This window comes from Pseudopodoces humilis, chromosome 31, assembly GCF_049639895.1.
Source record: "Pseudopodoces humilis isolate 2021_Gansu_Grassland_sample_001 chromosome 31, ASM4963989v1, whole genome shotgun sequence".
Lineage (NCBI taxonomy): Eukaryota > Metazoa > Chordata > Aves > Passeriformes > Paridae > Pseudopodoces > Pseudopodoces humilis.
Window position 1 is genome coordinate 2158255 of NC_142230.1, and position 17473 is coordinate 2175727.

A 17473-nucleotide genomic window follows, 5' to 3' on the forward strand; every position below is an offset into this window, starting at 1 on the left:
TATCTGTGTTCTGGTCACTTCACTTCAGGGTTTTATGGGTGTTGCTGTTCATCACAGCCAGGAGAACTATAAAAAGCTGTGGATCTGGCACAGTGCAGGGGGAATAACAGCATGGGGAGATACCCTGACACTGGTGATGCTCTCCCATTCCCATATATTTGCTGGGAGCAGTGTCCCCTCCTGAGCCCTGACCAGTACCCAGCACTGCTGGGATGTGGGGGCACTTTGGGTTGTGTGCCCCTGTTTCTGTGCCTAGGCTCTCCACTGCTGCCACGCTCCTTGCTCAGGGGCTGTACAGCCCTGCCAGTCCTACCCCTGTGCCAGACCCCCCCAAATAACCAGGTCACCACTCTGTGCTACCTGTTTACTGGTTTTAATGGTTTTAATACCCACAGAAGCACAGAGAGGGGGGTTGGCACCATGCACCCACTCCAAGCCTGCCACAGCAGCTTCTGCCTTTCCAGGGAAGTGCAGAAGCCCCTCCACAGCTCAGGATGGGTGCTGAGCTGCAGCAGAGCTTGGCTGTCCCCATGTCAATCCCCACCAGGGAGTCACAGGATGAGGACCCTTGGGGTAGAGGTGGGAGGAAATGGCTGGAGTGATGCTGGCACATCACTGCCATCCCCTGCCCATGATGTCCCCCCTGGATTTCAATTCTGTTGTGACTCCGGGAACAAAACTCCTGTTGTGCTGCATTTTGGGTCACCGTCGGTTCCTTTCAAGGGGGTCTTTAATTATTAGGATTTCTTTGTACAGATATAAAACAAACAAGGGGGCAGACACCTGACAGTGAGGTTTCACTCCACGTCGGGGTCTGCGCCGGGGTCTCAGTGCCGTCCCCATCCACAGCGGCTCCAGGGCTTGGGGAGGCGGTGGCTGCTGCCCCAGGGACTCACTCAGTTGTTGGGGGGCTGAGCCAGGCCTGGGGGGACACAAGAAGTCCCAGCTGAAAGGAAAGCGCCACGGGCAGGCTCTGGGGGGTCAGGATGTCACTCACCAGGGCGACAGGCCAGCTGGGGTGGCTCCCACGTGCCGTCCTGGCGGCAGCGGATGATGGGCGAGCGGCGCGGGGCGAAGCCGTGCCGGCACTGGTACCGTGTGATGGAGCCCACCTCGTAGCGCTGCTTTGGTTTGCCAAAGGCACGGGCATTGCTGAGGGCGGGGGGGGGCCCGCACTGCACTGCGGGGGGGGCAGCTCATTGCAGTCAGCCCTGGAGGGCCCCCCCAGCCCGGAGCAATCCCCCTAAAGCCCAAACAGGCTGAGGGTCCCGCGCACAGGACTCGTTTCCCTGCTCTGGAGGTGGTGGGGGGTGCAGCCCCAGCCCCCCGGCCTTGGTGGGGGGGAGGCACGGCTTACCCAGCCCCATTTTGCAGGTGTAGGACAGGTGGTAGTTGCAGGGCACGTCGCTCCACTGGCCCCCATCGTGCCACACGATGACCACGCAGTTCTCCCCGGAGAGGAAGTAGCTGTCGGGCTGCCCGGGGTGCCAGTTCTCGTAGAGCTGGGGGGACAGGCGGGACGGGGTGCACGGGGCATCCCAGCGCACCCCTTAGGTGCGGGGGTGGCCCTGCACCAGCACGCACCCATCTGCAGCCTCCTGGCTGGGACATCCCCGTCAGGAATGGGGTCCCACCTCCGTGCCCCTCAGCATGGCCTCGGGACCCCAAATCCCAGGGTCTGGCTCTCCCGAGGATGCTCAGCCCCGGTGAGGCAAGTGGCTCTTGTTTGGGAGCTTTAAAGCCCAGCCCCGGGGCTGGAGAAGGATAACGAGGGGCAGGGCAGGGTGGTCTCCCCCCACGAGGGTACACAAGGGCTGGCAGCCCCGCTTACCAAGGGGCTCCCGTCAGACCACTGGAAATCCCCCTCGATGGTCCGGTCGTTCAGGCCGATCCACTGGTATTCCCTGTACTGGTCTGGGGGACACGGGGTGTGTTGGAGACAGGGACACATCCAAGTGCCACCAGTCAGGAGAGGGCTACAGGCTGAGTTCAGGGGGATTGGGGATCTGGGGGTGACTGGGAGGTGGGGGTGTCTCTAGCCCTGCACGGGGAAGGTGCTGGGAAGACTGGGGAGAAGGGGACCCCCAAAAGGGACATCGGAGGACTCCTTTACCCCTCAGCCCCGGGAGGCGGGACAGGGCCGGCCGGGAGAGGGCGGCAGAGCCCCGGGACCCGCCTGTCCCCGCCGGCCCCACCTGGCCCCCCCCTGCCCCAACCTGTCCCCACCTGTCCCCACCTGTCCCCGCCTGTCCCCGCCTGTCCCACCTGGTCCCCACCTGTCCCCACCTGTCCCCCCCTGGCCCCCCCTGTCCTCGCCTGTCCCCACCTGTCCCCACCTGTCCCCACCTGTCCCCACCTGTCCCCGCCTGTCCTCGCCTGTCCCCACCTGTCCCCACCTGTCCCCACCTGTCCCCACCTGTCCCCGCCTGTCCCCGCCTGTCCCTGCAGGTTCTCGCCTGTCCCCACCTGTCCCTACCTGTCCCACCTGGTCCCCACCTGTCCCCACCTGTCCCCGCCTGTCCCACCTGGTCCCCATCTGTCCCTACCTGTCCCACCTGGTCCCCACCTGTCCCCACCTGGTCCCCGCCTGTCCCCACCTGTCCCTGCAAGTCCCTGCCTGTCTGCATCAGTCCCCACCCGGCTCTACCAGTCCCTTTTCTGGTCCAGCCAGTCCCTGTCAGGCCCTGCCTGTCCCTCTGTGTCTCTGCAGCTTCCTGTGCAGTCCCTCCCTGCCCCTTCCTCCTTCACTCTCATGTCCCTTCAGGTCTCTTTGCTCTCTGTCCCATTCCCACGGCTCTTGTTCGCTGCTCTGCCTCCCTCTGTCTTCCCCCCATCCCTCCAAAGCTGATTTCAGGCAGGTTGTGGCTTTGCCTTCAAATTTACTTGCACACATCCAACCCTCTGCTGGTCTGTCCACCCATCACTGGATCAGGGAATTTTGTTGGAAAAGGCCTGCGAGATCATCAAGTCCAACCATTCCCCCACAGCCAAGGGCACCACTGTCCCCAGGTGCCACATCCACAAGTCTCTAAAATCCCTTTAGCAATGGGGACTCCCCTGGGCAGCCTGTGCCAGTGCCTGGCCACTGCCTCCATGAAGGAATTTCCCAATATCCAACCTAAACCTCCCCATGAGTGAGATGGTCCCAATGAGCATCCCTTTCTTCAGGCTGAGCCCCTCCCCAGCTCTCTCAGGTGCTCCTGGTGCTCCAGCCCCTTTCTCCAGCACTGTTCCCTTCTCTGGACACGCTTGAACCCCTCAATGTCTTTCTTGTTGTGAGCAGCCCACGACTGCACCTGTCTGCTCTCGTGTCTCTCTGTGCACCCATCCATCTTCTCGCACGTCTGTCCTCGTGTCCATGTGTCTGTTCCCCATCCGCCGGCCCTGCAGGGCTGGGCTCTGCCTTGGCTCTTTGCTACTCGTTTAAAATTTGCAGCCCAGCACTGAGGGTTCCTGGGCAGAGGTGGAGGGATGCAGCGTGGTCACGTACCGTTGATGAAGTCCTGCTCTTCGGGGGTCAGGATGGTGGCCAGGTGCCCCCCATAGTGCCTGCACTGGGTCTCTGCATCCTCCCAGCTCCTCCGAGTGGAGAAGTGCTTGTAGCAGGCGCCCTGGAAGCTGTCCCAGCCGGGGCTGCACCTCCACAGTGCTGAGCCATGTCAGGGAGCAAGGGGGGAGAGGAGAGGGTCAGGGTGGTGGAGCCCAACTCACCCCAAACTCCTGATTTCCCCTCATTTCTGTCCCCTGGGCCACTGGTTCAGCAGCCGAGACAGCAGCAGGAGCTGGGTGGGGACGATCCAGCGTGGCCATGGTGGGAGCCAGGGGACTCACGTCTTTCACAGCTGCTGCCTCCGTAGCCAGGCAGGCACAAGCAGGTGAGGTGGGCGCCGTCCTCCACGCAGGTCCCTCCGTTCAGGCAGGGGTTGGGGACACAGCCACCTGCAAGGCACACGCAGAGCTCGGGGACCTCCTCAGTGCCCAGCAGTGCCAGAGCCTCACCCTGCAGTGTCCCACAGCAGCCAGGTCTCTGAGCTGGCTCCTGAGGCCACCAGCTCTGGGGCAGGTGAAGGTCTCGGGTGCACCTCAGTGTGCCTGAAGCCATCCTGCTCTGCCCTCCCAGCACTGGGTGTGAACAGCTCAGCAGCCCCAGCCCAGAGCTGGCCAGACCTGGCGTTTTGGCCTCCCCCCAGAGCACAGAGATGAGAGCTGGGTGCTCTGCTCTCCCCATCACTGGGCTCATTGCCACACCAGCCCCTGGCCCACTCCCTCTGCCCAGGGCCAGCTCCTGGAGTGATGCAGCAATTGTGTTTTGGGAGAGGAGCATGCAGATGATAAACCTTTCGGCACGTCTCGGCCGCGTGTCCTCGGCCTGGCAGCAAGGTGACCGCACGCCTGTCCCTCTGCTGTCACCTCCAGCCTGGCCAAGGCTGATAACTCAGCCAGCACCTTCCCCACGAACCCGTTACGGTCATTAATGCAGCCAGAGCACATGGTGTGCTCCCAGCCCAGCTCAAGAGCGTGATGAAGGGATGCTGCCAGCGCCAGCCGAGTGGAGACTCAAAGTCCTTGACCCACTCCAGCCTAATGATGCCCTGTTTTATGGTCCTCAGCTCGGTGGAGACGTGACAACGGTGATGCTGCCACCCTCACCCACCCCCAGGGAGCGTCACCTCCCCACGAGGTGCCGGCGGCTGGCTCGGGATGTACAGCTCATCCCCAGCAGAGCGAGGCATGGAACAGGATGAGCAATTGAGGGCCCTAATGTCACATGGCTGGCTCTTCCCGAGCATCTCTCCTTGCCAAGGCAAAGGCAGCCGTCCCACGGGGTCTGGCCACCCTCCACAGAGCCTCCTTGGTGCCATGGGACTGGGCAGGGCACTGCCAGAGCAGGGGGGCAGGGACCCCGCATGGTCCCTCTGCTGCGGGAGCGGGATGGGGCAGAGGCGGTGGCTGCAGGACGGGCATCAGAGCTGGGATCATCCCGGGAGAGCGGGGAGGAGGGGCCAAAGTGGGGCTGGTCACCCACAGCAGGTCATGTTCCCACTGCTCACCCATCCCAGCCCCCATGTGGGGGGACTGGGGCTCAGGGGGGTGGGGGATGCGGTCCACAGGGGACTGCAGTAATTTTAGGCTGCTTGGCCACTGAGAGCTGCACAAAGCACCGTGGTCTTGGTGGGGCTCTGCACCCCATGACCCATCAGTGTCCCCCATGTCTCCCCCTGCTCATGCCATGCAGCGTCCAGCCCTCATCCCTCCCCCCGGGGCAGTGCAGGGTCGGACCCAGGGGGGCCACACGGAGGGTGCAAAGCAGCCATACCCCTGCCAGACCTCCCAGGTGTCCCATCCAGCCCATTCCCAGGGACTCGCAGGGCCGGGATCAGGGGATTAGTTCGTCAGTGGGAGGGGCGCATGGGCAGCAGGCGCAAGGACGAAGGGAAGAGCTCGCCGAGATGCTTGTTCTACAAAGCTTTTAATTCCCTTTATTAGTACCACGGTTAGTCAGAGCAGGGACTGGGGCAGCCTTTTGCTTATTGGGCTTTTTCATGGAAACAGTCATTAAAACACTTCACAGAAGTAGAAGAGATTTAAGTGCATGCAGAGATCAGACCAATTTGTTTGACAAATATGTGCTTCTCCAGACCTGTAAACCTTCCCTTACCCAGCTGAGGAGGAGAGAGAGAGAGAGAGGAGACGTGGACAGACAGACAGACAGAGGGAAGCACAGCGTGAAGGAAAGGTGTTGGCTATCTCTAGTGCCAGAGGGCAGCCAGGAGGGCTGCCCCGAGGGCAAGGGTGGCACGGCAGGGACCCCTGGCAGAGCAGGAGCCCGCCCCGACGCTGGCCCGCTCGGTGGGCAGGGCGGGCAGGGGCACGGCCGTGCTGGGGGCTGGGTCCCCCAATGGGGTCCCCGCCAGGACCACCCCAGAGGTGTCAGTACGGGGAGAGGCCAGGCCATCCCTGCGGGTCCCACCTGCTTCTCCAGGAACGGCCTCAAGGAAACCCTCCACGGTTGCAACGGAGGGAGCAGGTTGCTCTTCCTCCTCCTCCTCCTCTTCCTCGGAGCCCGGCGGTGGCGGCGCTGCCTCCTCTCCTCCCGGGGCCGGTGCGCTGCTGCTGCCGGGCAGCTCCGCGTGCCACGGTGTCACTGCGGGGACAGTGCTCCCGTCCCCCGGGCGCACGGCCGAGGGGAGCCACACTGCTCCCGACTGCTCCTCTCCCTCCTCCTGCGTCTGCGAGGGCGCAGGAGGCAGCGGGGACGCGCCAGGGCTTTCCACCACATCTCCGGAGAGCTCGGCGTCTTCAGCGGCGGAAAGCGAGGGGCTCGCCCCCCCGGACTTGTGCCCGCGGCGGCGACCCCCGCCAGGTTCTCGGCTCTCTGTCGATGAGGCAGAAGCGGCACCGGTTGGCGATGTCGGACGGTGCCCAGGTTCCCCAGGGCTGGCAGGGTGGGCCGGCCGCCCCAAGGCGTCCCGCGGACGGGCTGGGCGTTGCGTGGGGGGCACGGGGCTGGGCGGCCGAGGAAAGCCCTCAGGAGGCTCCGTGTCACCTGCTGGGGCACCGGTGGGTCCCTCTGGCTCCATGGGCTGGCCGGGGTCTCGCCCTCCGCTCGGGCTCTCCGCCGATGTGCTGCCAGGGCCCCTGCCCGGCGCTGCTCCCTGTTCCTCCTCTGCAAAGGGCAAGGCAGAAAGGCAGTGAGAGGCCGGCGCCGGGAGCCGCATCGCCTGCCAGCACTGCCGATCCTGCTCGCACAAAGTTGTGCGGGGAGATGGAAGTGGCCCCGAGCCCGTGTGACACTGTCCCCTCTGAGCCGGCACGGCTGACTGAGCTCTGGCCTGGCCACGGCCAAGCCCAGCCCCAGCTCTCCTGTGGTGGGGGCCGTGCTCAGCCCCTCACCGCTGCACCTCGTCCCTCCAGCTGCCAGCTCCCTTCTCCAGTTCCTTGTGCTGCTAAAGCCTGGTCCAGTACAGACCCTGCACGCCGGACTCCAGCCGAGGGACACGCGGATGTCCCCGTGCCACCGCACAGCCCTACACCAAGATGCTGGAGCCCCGGCCATGGCTGCTGCCTCCACGGGACAGACAGGGACAGCTGGGGTGACCCAGGCACCCTCAGGTGCCACTGACCTCTCCTTGTGACCCTGGCACCTCCGTTCTGTGGCTGCTCTCTGTGTCCCAGCCCTGCTCCACCTACCAGTGTGGGACAGTCCCCACTGTCCCTGTCCCCCCATTCTGCTCCGCAGGGGACGGGCTCCCCAGCTAAGTGGGACACCTGCCTCGGGGGTGGCCAGGGCTGTGGGGGAAGGGGGGGCAGAGGTGGGGTGACCTGAGGACACGGAGGTAGCTAGTGGGGGGTGCCGGGCCCCTGGCCCCAGTGCGTCTTCGGGGGACTGGCTCGGCTTTCTCAGATCAGTGTCCTCAAAGAAAGGGACGGCGTAAATAGCCCCTCGCGACTCAATCTCCACTTGCGCTCTGGGCAGCTGCAGCTCCTCCAGCTTTTCTGCCACTGTGACAATCTCCTGGAGGAGATTCTCCTCAGGCTCTTGGGCTTGGTATTTTCCTGCAGCCTCAGGGAAAGAGTTTGTCCCTTCTGTGGGCAGAAAGAAAGTGGGATATTACTGCCCTGTCCTGGCTCTGCAGCAGTCAGAGATGACTTCACCCCAGAACAGGCCTGGAGCCTTGGCACCCCAGTAGGGACCCAGCTCTCCTCGGCCTCCCCTTCCCCTTCTAGACAGGGTCAGCGTGGGGGAGGATCAGGCCCTCCGAGGTGCTGGCAGAGCTGGCAGAGCCAACAGCTCCAGCAGGAGCTTGGCAGCACATGGTGGGGCCAGATCCTGAACCCTACATTCCCCTCCCTGTGGGGATCCTTCTCTACACCCCCATCCCTACCCCGGGGAGGGCACACATGCATGGGGAGTTAGTGGGTTACAGGGTTTGTGGAATCATGGGGTGGGTCCATCCTGCCTAACCCATGGCTTTCCCTGCTGAGAGATGGTGAAACTGAGGCACAGAGATGCAGAGCATCCCCATACTGTGAGCCCCCACGGCCCTGAGTGGATACATGGAGATGTGGGATCAGGCAGGAGGAGTGGAGCTCTTCTTCCTTCTGTGCCCGTTATCCCTGCCAGCCTCTGTCCTGCCTCATTGCTCACAGGCAGTGCCTTGCCGCTGCCCACAGGTCTCATTCCTGCAGGGATCACCCCAAACCAGCCTGGCAGGCTGTGTCCCACAGCCCCACAGACTCAGGAGTGCTCCCCAGGCCAGCAGCCCTGGGGGATGAACCCTCCTGGAGCTGTGCCCACGGAGCTCACGCAGACTGACGGTGCCACATGGACATCCCTGTTCTGTCCCAAAGCGTGGCACGAGGTACTGAGGACATGCAGGAGCTCCCTACTGTGCCACGGTGTGTCAGCATGCACTGCTGGGACCATGCAGAGCATCCCTGCTCTATCGAGAGGTGTCAGCATGCGGTGTCAGGACCATGCAGGTTATGCCTCCCCTATCAGGTCTATCGGCATGCAAGGCATCCCTATCCTAGCACGGCTCAGACGGTACCAAACATCCCCTCCCTGCCCTGAGAGCGCGGCACCGGCACAGACCGGCACAGGGACCCCAACACCAGCACCCCAACACCAGCACCCAGCTGGGGACACGCACCCCCGCCCGGAGCCTTCCCGAGGCCTCCCACCGCTCCCTGCTCGGGAGCAGGAGCGGGCCAGGGCTGTCCCTCTTTACCTCGGAAGCAGTACGCATCGTATCTGCTCTGGGCGTCGGGGAATCCCGTCTGGTTGCGGAACACGAAGATGGTTTTGACGCCCGGCAGAGCCCCGCCGCAGCGCTCCCGGGGGGTGACGATGGGGTAGCGGACGCTGCCGTCAGCCAGCCAGCCGGGGCTGCAGGCGTCCAGCCCCGCGTTCCAGGCTGCGTACAGCTGCCCCGGGCTCGCCAGCTCCGCACCCAGCGCCCGGCAGCGCTGCGCCGCCTCCTCCAGCGTGAACCTGTCTGGGGCCGTCTCCAGAAAGATCTCCCCTGCCAAGAGAGGAAGGAGATGGGTGTCAGAGCTGGGGAGTGGGGCATGGGCTGCGGGAGCCGCTCACTCATCCACTCTCTGCATGACCCCAGGAGCCGGCGTGGAGATGGAGACTCCAGTGTGTGGAGGCACACCAGGGGCTGGAGGAGGTCCCGAGTGCTTCCCTGCCTTCCTGCCTGCTTCCCTGCCTGCTTCCCTGCCTGCTTCCCTGCCTGCATCCCTGCCTTCCTGCCTGCATCCCTGCCTTCCTGCCTTCCTGCCTGCATCCCTGCCTTCCTGCCTTCCTGCCTGCATCCCTGCCTGCATCCCTGCCTGCATCCCTGCCTTCCTGCCTGCATCCCTGCCTGCTTCCCTGCCTGCATCCCTGCCTTCCTGCCTGCATCCCTGCCTTCCTGCCTTCCTGCCTGCTTCCCTGCCTGCTTCCCTGCCTGCATCCCTGCCTTCCTGCCTGCATCCCTGCCTGCTTCCCTGCTGCCCTGCACGTGCACAGAAAGCCACCGCCCAGGCCCAGCTGGGGCTCCCACACAGCGTGGGATTGATTCCTGTCCTTGCAAACAGACCTGACGCTTTGAAGCACCCATGAAGGGGACTGCAGAGGAGCAGATCCACACCCTGCACTGAGCAATCCGTGTGTGGGACATTTCTAAAGGAGACCTGCAAGACCAGCAAATGCTGTGGTGAGGCTTCACGCTGAGGAGGGCTGGGGACCACTGCCCCAAGGTGCGGATCGACCCTCACGCTGCAGCCTTGTCCCAGTGCCTCGTCCCCTACACACAAGGGACTTGTCCCTTGTCCCTGCCCCCTGCCTGGCACCACTCAACCAACCCCACCAGTGCCACCACCAGTGGGGAGCCCCACTGGGACCCAAAGGAGGGACCTGCCACCCCCAGGCACACATTGCCAGGCAGGAGCTGCAGCCCTTCATCTTGTGCAAAGCACGGCACGTGCACAACCAAACCCCAAACCACCTAACACAGCATGCTGCTGGTCTGGGGCAGGTCACTGTGGGCACACCCCAGCCTGAGAACCACCTGCTGCAAGACAGAGAGCCCCACACCCCACCAAACTCAACCAGGAATGCTTTAGGAAGTGGCACAGCAAGTCCCTGCACCCGAGAGACAGCATCTGCAGCTCAGGGGCAGCTTTTTCACTTAGGTTTACAACAGGTTACAGGGGCAAGTTAGTGTGGGAGCAAAAGCAGAGGAGGGCAAGAGGTGGCTGGTGGCACCACAGGCACCTGGGAGGTCCTCAGCGTAGCAGTACACATCGTACATGTCCTCCGGGTCCACCACTCCGTAGTTCCTCACCCCCGGGTAGCCGTTCATGTCCCCGTAACAGGCCTCACGGGGCGTCTGGATGGGGTACCTGAGGCAGGAAAGCACAGGGGAGGGCTGGTGACTGGCGGGGGAATGACTGGCTGAGGCCACAATGGCTGGGCAGCTGCAGTGCCCACCTGACGGTCTGGTCGGCGATCCAGCCGGCGTCGCACTGCTCGTAGCCCCCCAGGTAGGCGGCGTAGAGCTGCTCGGGGGTGGCGATGCTGGCGCCGATCCGGGCACAAGCTTCCTGCGCCTCGGGAAAGGTGTAGGCGTAGCGCATGGAGCCCTCCCGGTAATGAAACACCACCCCTGGGGGCAGACACGGCCATGGGAAGGGGCTTCACAGCGGCCCCCACCCACGTGGGTGCAGATGCACCCAGGGGAGCGTTTGCTGAGTGGGAGAGGGCCCCGGCGTGCCCCGAATCCCACCGCTCCCCACTTTGAAGTACCTTTGACTTTGACATCGAGGATGTCGTGGCCGTCCTCGATGCCGTGCTGCACGTCACAGCGGTAGATCCCCGAGTCGTTGGGGCGCAGCTCGGTGAGCAGCAGCGAGGCGTTGGTGTAGCGCTGGTGAAAGATGGGCAGGGAGGCGCGCAGCCGATAGTCCTCGCTCACCTTCACCCTGTCCCCCCGAGCTACCAGGATCTCCACCTCCCTGCCCTCAGAGATGAAGGTCCACTTGACCCGGGGGGTTCCCAGCACTGCCCGGCGGCCGCCCATGCCAGCGGTGGGCTGGGGGCCAAGGTAGGTGATGAGGCAGGGGATGGTGATGTCGCCTGCCAGCACAGCGTCCAGGGCTGGGTGGCGTGGGATGGAGACCTGCAGAGCCTTGAGGTCCTCTGGGTGGGAGAAGAGAGGAGCCGTGAGCAGGACTGGGGTGAGGGCCCCCCCGAGACCCCCAGTACAGGGCACCAACGGGGCAGGGAGTTACAGAAATGTGGCTGATGATGCCGAGTTACCTGTGCCGTCTCCGGGGCCAAACCCCTCGGGGACCACTGTGGGGACAAAGACCCAGAGCAGCAGCAGCAGCGGGAGGGCTGGGGCCATGCTCTGCCCTGCAAGGGGGGAATAAAAACCACCAGCTGCTCTTAGAATCCATCAAAGCACCAAAAATCTCCCATCCCTGCATGAGGGGGAGCGGCTGGGGAGAGCCCCCAGCCCATGTGTGGGGGGGATGGGACGATGTGTGCTGCATTGGGGCACAGAGGGGAGCCCAGGCACGGCCGCAGGGTGAGCTGGGCACAGCGGAGGGGAGAGGGAAGGGAAATCAATGTGCCCTGGTTCACAAGAGGGAGAAGACAACATGAGCAACCAGGACCATTGGCTGGGAGCCACTGGGTGCCATCCAAGCCCTCTGACCTTCCCCAGGAGCCAGGTCCCCTGGGGACAGCAGAGTCCAGCCTGGCCCGGAGAGCACAGACGGGCTCAGCCCGAGTGCTGGCTGCCGTGGGCAGGGAGGCGATGCCAGCGCCGGGGCCGTGTCCCCATGGTGCCACCTTGAGAAACCTCGGCAAGGGTTTGGTCAGGAAACCTCGGCAAGGGTTTGGTCAGGAAGGAGGTGGCGAGGGAGGCGAGGAAGCAAGCGGGACACACGCGTGTGCTCATGCCGCTGCCCACGTGCAGGTGTGCACACGCGTGTGCGAGTGCTTGCGCACGTGTGCCCTGCCAGGGGTGGCTGGTGGAGGGAGCTGAGGTCAGCGAGCAGCCGGGGGGACAGCCCGGAGCACACAAAGCACGGGGCAGAGGGGGAGGGAAGGAGCAGGACGGCTTCTTTGCCATTCAGCTCACGCCGGAGGCTTCCCGCGCACGGGCTGGGAAAAGCGAGGCTGACCAAAGCTGCCATTATGTCCCAGGCCTCTCTCAGGCTGCCTGGCACAAAGAGCTCTCACCGGTGGGCTGCAAGGAGAGCCCAGGGACCAGCACCAGCCCCCAGCCCTCTCCAGGGAGCAGCACTGGGGTGATGGGCACCTCAGAGGGGGTTCCAGCTGCCCTTGCAGTCTTGCTGCTCTTGCAGCTGTCCAGAGAGGACGCTGATGCTGGGAATGTGAGGAAATGTCCCTGGTGGATGCACTGCTCCAATACCCCCTCACCCATCTGCAGAGGCTCCTTGGGGGGCTGGAGGCTCCTCAGCTTCCCATGTCAGGGGTGCATTGTGCCATTGCCTGGGAACAGAGCACCTCAGAGCAGCTTTGTAATTTATGAGCTCTTTGCGCTGTATTGATTTCAGCAGCCACAGGAGCAGCTTAGGCAGCTCCGTCTGCAGTCACTGGCTGCCAGGGACAGCCTGACAGGACTCTGTCCTGCTCACCTGCATCCCTCTTCAAGCCAGAGTGTGCCCAGGGGACCCCTGCCCTGGGGAGAGGGTGTGAACACAGCTCTGGGCAGCAAACGCTGTGCATGCACCCCCAGCACCAATTACCATGGCTGTAGAGCCCCTGGAGCCACGTTCATACAAGCCTGGCACTCCATGCCAAGAACATTCAGCCCTGGCAGGGCACAGTGTGGATGCACAGCCCCTGAACCACGGACACTCAGCCCTGGCAAGGCACAGTGTGGATGTACAGCCCCTGGAACCACGGACACTCACCCTGGAACCACGGACACCCAGCCCTGGCAGGGCACACCGTGTGCATTCCCTGGCACCACACACCGTGGCTGCACAGCCCGCAGCACAAGGCACTAAGCATGGACAGCCCCTAACACAAAACTCAGTGGGTTTAAAGCCCCTGGCACCACAGTGTGGACATGGAGCATCCCATGCAGACCATAAACGTCCCCTGTCCAGTGGGAGCTCAGCAGGAGCAGCCAAAGCTCGATTGCCCAGGGCCTGGCCAGTGATGCCAGCGCCAAGCCAGGGCCTTTCTGCGCTCCGGACGGATATTTTGAATGCAGCCCCATGGTTCTGGACCAAGGGACAAAACCTTCCTGCATGGCAGCCATGGCCAGGCTCCAGTGCAGAGGCTGGTGCCACCCCCTGGGCAGCCAAGCGAGGAAGGCTTTTGTCACGGGCACCTTTTCTTCCCGTCCCCAAAGGCGCCACGGTGGCGCGAACAGCGGCCCTGAAGCCCCGGGGAGGAAATCCAAGTGATAAAAACTCCACAGGAATTGGTCAAGCTGGAGTGTCTGCTTCCCTCCTGTGCCCACCCCTGACTGGACCTGTGTGCTGGCACTGGAAAAGGGATATGGAAAGGGTTAAAGCCAGTTTCACTCTGCCCATGGGTGATGGCCCGAGCTCCTGGAGTCCCATGCTGGCAAGAGACTCTCAGACGTCAAGTTTGGGGTTTGGGGTTGGATTTTTACAATGAGTATTTTTCCTGTTTTCCACAAATGGAAAATCTTTCAACCCACAAGTTATGAAGGAAAAGCTGGGATCAGGACTAGGGAAGGGCAGCCAAAAAAGGTTGAATGGTTATAATGGTAGCAGCTTGTGAGGCTCAATTGTCCCAGAGAGCTCTGAGCTCAGAAGCTGCCGGGATCACACAGACACACAGGCACACACGCACGTGGCAGGGCCAGCTAACCTCCATTTCTGTGGGAAACCAGGTGGAAAATGGAGCTGAAGTCTATTTTGGGACAGCACTGATCTTCCTTTCTCCCCTGGGCTCGGCCCTGCTTTCAGAGCTGAGCACAGGACCTGCAGGATCTGGGGCTGCATCACCTGGTGCAAGGCTCAAGGCGGGACATGCTGCGAGTGGATGCCCGGAGGGTGTCCCTTTTCATCTCCGGAGAGGGATTTTCTGCTCCGCGGCCCCTCGTCCCCTGATGGTTGCTCATCCAGGCTCCCAAGGTGCCCTGGCAGCCCGCAGCGAGCTGGAGGAGGGGGGAGCGGTGGCTTTCCAGGGATGCTCAGCTGCAGAATGAGTCAGCAGCCGCCGGCACGGCCTGGCCCCGCTCCAGCCCCATCGCCACCAGCAAAGGGCTCCGGCCACGCCGCTGCGGGGGACAGACCCACAGCCCCGGCTCGGGAGTGTCCGTCCCCCCGGAGCTGCCCAGGACCCGTCCCCGCGGGGCCATCGGGGGGTCCCCGGAGCGGGGCCGTGCCGGGCACACGCCAGCTCCGCTCAGGGGGGCGCGGGGAGCGCCCCGCAGCCTCTTGGCAGCGGCTGCTGGCACAGCTTAAAAGGCCGGAAGCAGGTGGGGAGAAGGGGGGGTCCCTCCGGCTGCCAGAACCCCTCGCCCCCTCCCCCCAACAGGGAGAAAGGGGTTCCTTGTTGCAGGGAGAGCACAGGGAGGGTCCCTGGGGAGATTTGGTCCCGCGCAGAGGAGCGAGGGGTGAGCAGAGCCGGCAGGAGCCGCCAGGGACACACGAGCACGTGTACCCCTGGGTAAGTGTGTCACACGAGCACGTGGAAGGTTTGCACACCCGTCTCCGCCTTCCCCGGCTCCGCTGGGGAAACTGAGGCACGAGATGGAACAGAAGTGTGGGGCGGAGGATGGGAGTCCCCGATTTCAGCACCGCAGCTCAAGTGAGACCCAGCCCCGCTGCTGCTCACCAGCAAATTCGCCTCTCCCCCCTCAGGGCACAAAATCACCCGATCTCCCAGTTCCCCCAGTCTAAAGCCGTTCCCTGAAAAGCAGCGCTGAAACATCCTGCTCATCCTCTCCCTGCCACGCCTGAGCCCAGAAGCTGGAAAAAGGCTCCAGGCTGGGGCAGAGGGAGGTTTCTCCCACCTCCCGGGCAGCCAAAAGGAAGAGCAACAGGTTCTGGGTTGGGCTGAGATAGGAGAAGTCGCCGTGACAGGAGCAGCGGTCCCTGGCAGGGATGCTCAAGGGCAGCCCCTTCATCCCGGGGATGAAATGCTCCGGCTGCGGGAGGGGAAGGGGACTGCAGTAAAATTCCCTTTCCCCGGGACACCCCACGGTGGATCTGGGGTTCACACTGGGGCTGATCGCTTGGAAAAAGCCATGAAAACCCTGAAAAAATTTCCCTCGGCCCCTCCTGCCGCCCCCACCGGGACACCAGCAGAGGGTGGGGACAGAGCCGAGAGAGCTGGGGGAGGACAGGGAGAGCCGGCGGTGCCCTAGAGCCATCCCAAACCTTGGGCTCGGCCCCAGCCCCCCGGGACCGGGCAGCTTTGCCCCTGAGCCCAGCCCACCCCCACGCGGAGCAGCTACACGACCGGGCAGGAGCGTGGGGAGACAGATCACTGGCCAGCTCCGTGCCTCAGTTTCCCTTTCCACTGCTACCCTGATCTCAGCCTCCTTGGGACATTGACCCGGCCAAAAGCTCTGCAGGACAGACGGAGAGGACTCTCCACTGACTGAACACACCAAACCCATCCTGGATCCCCGGCCCCGCTCCCAGAACAAGGATCCCGTGGGAGCAGCTGCTGAAACAGCCCGGAAAATGCCCTTTCTCCCCCACACCTTGGAGCCTCGCTGCCGGAGGGGCTGCGGGACGGGCTGGGCTCCAGGCTGCAGCAGCCGGGCAGCACCAAAGTCCTTTCTCCTTCCAAGTTCGCCAGAGCCCCCCCAGCCCCCCCTCTGCCCCCGACGCTGCGGAGCCGCTACAAGCCGCCCCTTTTAGAAAGAACTTGCAGCGCGGTGCCGCGCTCGGGAGGGTCGGTGACAAGGACAAACCTCCCCGAAAGCTGCACCGTGGGCTCCCGCAGCCCCGAGCATCCCCCGCTGCGGGGCAGGAGGATGCCCCGAGCGCCTGCATCCCGCGGGGAAAAGCGCCAGGAAAGCTCTCGGCATCCCCAAACCGGCTCAGGTCTCGTCTCACTTTCTCCCCGTGCGGGGGTGAAACGCGATATTGAAAGGAAAAGCGCAGTACGGCAGCGCCGGGGGGACACCGCAGCTCCCGGGGCACCGCCGGCCCCACGCGCTCCCCGCACCCCACCTGGCTCCGTGCGTGGCCGCAGCCCCGCGGCGGGGACCCCTCGGTTCTGCGGGGGGAACGGCGGAGCCGGCGGGGCCGCCCCTGGCCCGGGCTCCCGGCGTGGGGCTGAGCTGCGGCTCCTCCGGGGCAGCTTGGCAGGACGGCTGGGAAGGAGCTGCACCAGGCATAAGTGCAGGCACCGAGAAAAGAGGCTTCTGTGTGTGTGTCCGTGTCCTCCACTCTTCTTTTTTTTTTTTTTTTTCCTTCTTCTCCCTTCCCCTTTCCCTCCTCCTTTTATATTTATTCCTTCCCCTAATTAAGAAGGAAAAAAAAAAGAAAAAGATATTACCGTGTTGGCAGGCTCCTCGTCCCTCCCCGTCCCTCCCTCCTGGCAGCTGGCAAACCCCGCACGAGAGGAGGATGCTGAGCCCGGGCACGGTGTTAACCCAATGCAGCAGAAGTCTCTCGGACCCTGCCAGAGAGCGGGGGGTGTCCCCGCCGCAGCCCCCCCCGTGGCAATGCCCTTGGAATGGTTATTCCTCGTATTTGGCAGCTTCAGCCGGACGGGGAAGGGGCCACGGGCGGGGGTCCCGGTAGCCAGCAGAGGCTTTGTCATGCAAAAGCCGCCAGGCCGAGGTGGGTGGAGGCACCGTCCGAGGGCTGAGGGAACCCAGGGGCTTTGCCAGCCCCGAAAGGTTGGTGGGAGCAGCCAGACCCGACCTCCCGACACAGCACTCACAGCCAAATTTGGTCCGGCAGAGAGATGCCGTGCCTCAGTTTACCCACCTGCATCTCCGTCAGGATAGTTTATGGCGCTTGTTCCTGGAGGAATGTGGAAATGCCAGGAAACCCGGGCGCTCAGTGAGGTCTGGGGGGCAGCTGGGACGCCTCATTTACAGACTCGAGCCCCTTGGCAGGAGGGCAGCGCCCAGGAGCTGGCACCAGGGGGGTTTTTAACCAGATCTCACTCAAACTTCCCCTGGCACGGAGCATTCCCTGCCCGGGGGGGCGGCGCGGAGCCTGCCAGGGAATTGCTCGGGTGAGTTTGCAGAAAGCCCAGCTCCTGAGCAGAATTAATCATTTGTCGCCCTGGGAAATAATTGCAGGCGGCAGAGGCGGTCTCGGGAGCGGAGCGGTGCGGGGAGGGGTGAGGCTCCAGCGGGTGATGCTCGGCTGCTGGGACACTCACACCGCGCTGCTCCGCCCGGGACGGGCACCGGGACGCGCCCCAGGGCTGCCCCAGCCTCTGTCCCCCCAAACCCAACCCGTGAGGTCACATCCTGCACCCGGATGGGAAATCCGT

At 63.7% G+C, this 17473-nt stretch overlaps 1 protein-coding gene across 3 annotated transcripts; it reads right to left on the minus strand.

Moving 5' to 3' along the window:
- Nucleotides 1-357: 357 nt before the first annotated feature.
- On the minus strand, nt 358-16322 carry BCAN (brevican). Of its 3 annotated transcripts, XM_088068606.1 has the most exons (15): nt 16192-16322; nt 11309-11404; nt 10796-11188; nt 10481-10655; nt 10265-10392; nt 8733-9026; nt 7324-7587; nt 6548-6667; nt 5972-6376; nt 3832-3939; nt 3491-3649; nt 1832-1914; nt 1358-1502; nt 998-1180; nt 358-922 (listed from the first exon to the last, which is right to left on the minus strand). In XM_088068606.1, the coding sequence occupies exons 2-15, from the start codon at nt 11394-11396 to the stop codon at nt 897-899; spliced, it is 2571 nt and encodes an 856-aa protein (XP_087924732.1). In that variant the 5' UTR covers nt 11397-11404; nt 16192-16322; the 3' UTR covers nt 358-896. The 3 variants fall into 3 exon arrangements, with proteins under 3 accessions (XP_087924732.1, XP_087924733.1, XP_087924730.1); XM_088068607.1 differs by lacking the exon at nt 7324-7587; XM_088068604.1 differs by having other exon boundaries at nt 5972-6667.
- Nucleotides 16323-17473: the final 1151 nt, after the last annotated feature.